The sequence below is a fragment of the Penaeus japonicus genome, unplaced genomic scaffold (genome assembly GCF_977035675.1).
Source record: "Penaeus japonicus unplaced genomic scaffold, GWHDUDI00000001_assembly GWHDUDI00000015, whole genome shotgun sequence".
NCBI lineage: Eukaryota > Metazoa > Arthropoda > Malacostraca > Decapoda > Penaeidae > Penaeus > Penaeus japonicus.
In genome coordinates this window covers 31,294,720-31,298,333 of record NW_028234417.1, presented here as the reverse complement: position 1 = coordinate 31,298,333, position 3,614 = coordinate 31,294,720, and the positions used below count along the sequence as shown (strand labels likewise).

Below are 3,614 nucleotides of genomic sequence, written 5' to 3'. Positions count from 1 at the left end.
GTTTTATTTTACAGGTCCTTCCTGAGTATTCTTATTTGGGTTCCTTTTACCTCCACTGTCAACTGGGAGTGTGTTCTGCAGACTCCCTTCCGAGACCAGCTGTCAATCGGGTCAGTAGAGGAAGTGGAATTCATAACTTGTTTCATACACTCTTTCCATATTTTCTTTTTTGAACTGAGGTGATAATTGTATTTGATGAAAATATTAGGATGTAACATAATGACCTAAATCCATTCTGTACAGTCTTTTTTGTCACACATGTGGTGTTATCTCAACAAGGGAATGAATATAACAATACTCATTTTTGTTCCTATGACTTTCTCAGTTGTCAATAAACTTGAAATATGATTGAATGGAGTAAAACGTTGTTTTTGTTTGTCTGAATTTAAAAGAATACTTTCCTATGCTTATACTGATTGTGAGTTTGTTTTCTTCTAACAGTGTATAAATCCTGGTCACTACTGTAATGAAGCACCTCTCATGCAAGTGTTTCTTGATCAACCTTCATCTTCGTCGCTGCAGACCTTGACTGTTGGACCTTTCACCATTGTGTCTAGTACAAAGTGTAAGTATCAAGAGAGAGTTTTTCTCAGATCATTGAAAACTCGAGGGAAATTGCTATATTTTATGTGAAATATATATTCCCAATAATCAAATGCAAATGACCCTGCTTGTGAAAAAGTGTTATAGCATAGTTTATATACTAATAAATCCTATTTACAGCTGCCTGGTCTGACAAGAACACTGGAAGTAGGAAGGAGAAAAGCAAAGAAGGTATGAACAAGAACAGCGACATCAGCCTGCCAGTCAACAATGCCACAGAAGACAAGACCCAGATCGTCGTGTTGGGAGGACTCTCGACGGAGATAGTTGTAGGAATAGCATTGGCTTCATTCGTCATTGGTGTATGTTTAACTGCTACACTCTGGGTGATACACATGAAGACAGGTGAGTAACACCGTTGTGTTGTTGCTTAATTTTAGCCATTCAATTTTATAGATTACAAAAGAAATTAGTATATTTTGTGGAAAATAGGTTAGTAATTGTACAGACCTAATATGCATAGTAATCACTTATTTAGCAGACAGAACAAAAGAAAATACAACAGAAGTTGTAAATAAGAACCTGTCAAAGCAGTTTTTTCCTTAGAATTTAATGCAAGTAACCGAACATTGCCGGGAAATTATTGAAATGCACTTATCACTGTGTCAGGTTTATTATCAAGTTAGAAGTCTGGGGATGATCATTTTTCCCCTTAGTCTTTATTTCTGGACAAGCCAATCATTTTTTCAATTAAAGGATAGAAAAACAAGGGTTAAAACGATCTTTGGATGGCTTTTGTTCAGGGACTCAACAAAACTTTACAGCTGTGTAGTGCAATAAACAGAGCAGCCTCCACTATCTTCCCAGAGGGACACTTTTTTATATACATAATGCATTTTGATAGAATATTTATCAAAAGTGAATTTCATAGTTCTGAAGTACTTGATGTTTGCAATAGTCTTTGCATATGTAAATGACTATATGCAAGAATAAATAATCCAATCGACATTTTTCTCTGACCTGTACTTTTGTATTTATATTTGAATGTGTTTTGGTGTAGATATTTGATTATTTTTTCAGTGAATAAAATGCTCAAAATCAAGCATTTACTCTGTTTTAGAGTAATTCATACTATTATGCAAGCATTTATAAAATGTTGATTTTTATGTATATTGTATTGTTAAAGTTAAGTGGCTTAACTTTGCTCAAAGAATATGCAATACCCCTCCAGATCCCCGACGGCAGAAGCGTCCAGAGGGAGGGGCACCAAGGAATTCCGGATATGATTTGTCAGCTCACTCAGGATCATCAACTCCCTCATCACAGGCTCCCATGACAGCCTGACGGTCCCATGGGCTGCCCCCGTTGTGGTCACGGCGTGGCAAACTCCAGCATGCACCTCCCCCAACCACCAGTTGTGTCTAGTGGCCAAGAACTACATCTCCAGGTGACCAGATACATAATTAACCCCAGTCTGCAAGCAGAGACCTGCCTGTGACTACCACGAGAATGGCTGCCTGATTTTGTGCCCTTCCTGAGTTGTCCTTGATATATATATGTATGTGTTATATATATGTACCTTGGTCTTTATACAGATTGAGAAACAAGTCAGTTCTAGTAATGTCATTATTTATCTTAGGTCAGTTTATTTGTGAGAAGATATTACGTGGTGTACGTTTCCTATTCAGAGTAAACAGGCACTATTGGGTTGAATTATTTACCTTATTTTACTCTAAAGAAGATAAATTTTCAGGGAACTTGTTATTTAACATATTACAGGAAATGAGAAGTACCAGATGATTTTTTGTGTGTCATCTAAACATACTGTTTCTTCACCTGATGCTTTGTATTGTAATTGGGTAACGGCAAGGCAGTTTGTAGCTTGGTTATGTAGTTCAGTCTTGTATACTGGAAGTAAGTTTAGGACTTTATTTATTAAGTGTTTTATAAAGGGAGTTGAACTGCTCTGCCCTGTTCCTATATATGCCAAACTACCAGCTAGAATTTTTGCATTGTATCACCCCAGTACCTTGCATATGTAGTCATGAGTTGCACTAAACATTACGGGTAAATGTTTGTAAGCTGTTAGTATGACAAGTATGCCCTTAGAGCAGCACACTTCCTCTTTTATCCTTTTTTTGATGTATTTCTGTATCACCATCAGTCATATTAGTTTATTCCTTTGACTTTATGTTAATATGGGATCCAATAGCTATATTCAAAATGACCAGGAAATGGAAGGTGGTTAACATTGTGCATGGATTAAAGGAATCCTATCTATACCAGTATATAGACTGACTAGCCAGGAAGCCATCGGACAAAATCTCAGGGGCAGTCCTATCCCGTAGTGCACCAAAGTACTACCACACTCTTGCATGTAAAGAAGTACTTGGCAGATTGTTAAGAATATTTGTTCCAGGGTTTTGATGCTCATTATTGTAATCTTATTATACTTATAATTTATGATCACAGCTGCAGAGGTCAGCAAAGCACGATTTTTCTACAAGTGAACTGGAGTGTCCTCTGACAAAGGTGCATATGAATGTATACTTGTACCTGCTCATTTTATATTTTATTATTTATTTTATTTCATTTTTCCCCCCATATCCAGCATAAACTGTGAGTACAGTTCACTGCTGCACATGAAATTCCTGTTATATCAAGGATTTGATATATATATATATATATATATATATATATATATATATATATATATATATATATATATATATATATATATATATATATACATATAGATATACATATACATATACATATACATATACATATACATATACATATACATACATTCATACATACATACATACATACATACATACATACATACATACATATAAATACACATATATACACACACCAATCCACACACACACATCCACATATGCACATCCACATACGCATATACACACACGCACATACACACACGCACACGCACACATATATATGTATATATTTATATATATTATTTCCCAGACAAGTGCTTTGCTAGGTCAGTGATTTGCTGCAACAGAATATGACTGTATCATATGTAAATATACAGTATGTAATGT

The 3,614-nt window shown here is 35.3% G+C and overlaps 1 protein-coding gene across 1 annotated transcript in view; it reads left to right on the top strand.

The window, feature by feature from the left end:
* The window catches only part of LOC122254402 (transforming growth factor beta receptor type 3), a 174,209-nt gene extending 170,945 nt beyond the window's left edge, over positions 1 to 3,264 (top strand). Inside the window, exons 13-16 of the mRNA XM_043018071.2 lie at positions 15 to 110; positions 442 to 565; positions 724 to 948; positions 1,775 to 3,264. Of these exons, the coding sequence (XP_042874005.1) occupies positions 15 to 110; positions 442 to 565; positions 724 to 948; positions 1,775 to 1,887 (558 nt within the window). The 3' untranslated portion in view covers positions 1,888 to 3,264. The remainder of the gene's footprint in view (positions 1 to 14; positions 111 to 441; positions 566 to 723; positions 949 to 1,774) is intronic.
* Positions 3,265 to 3,614: the final 350 nt, after the last annotated feature.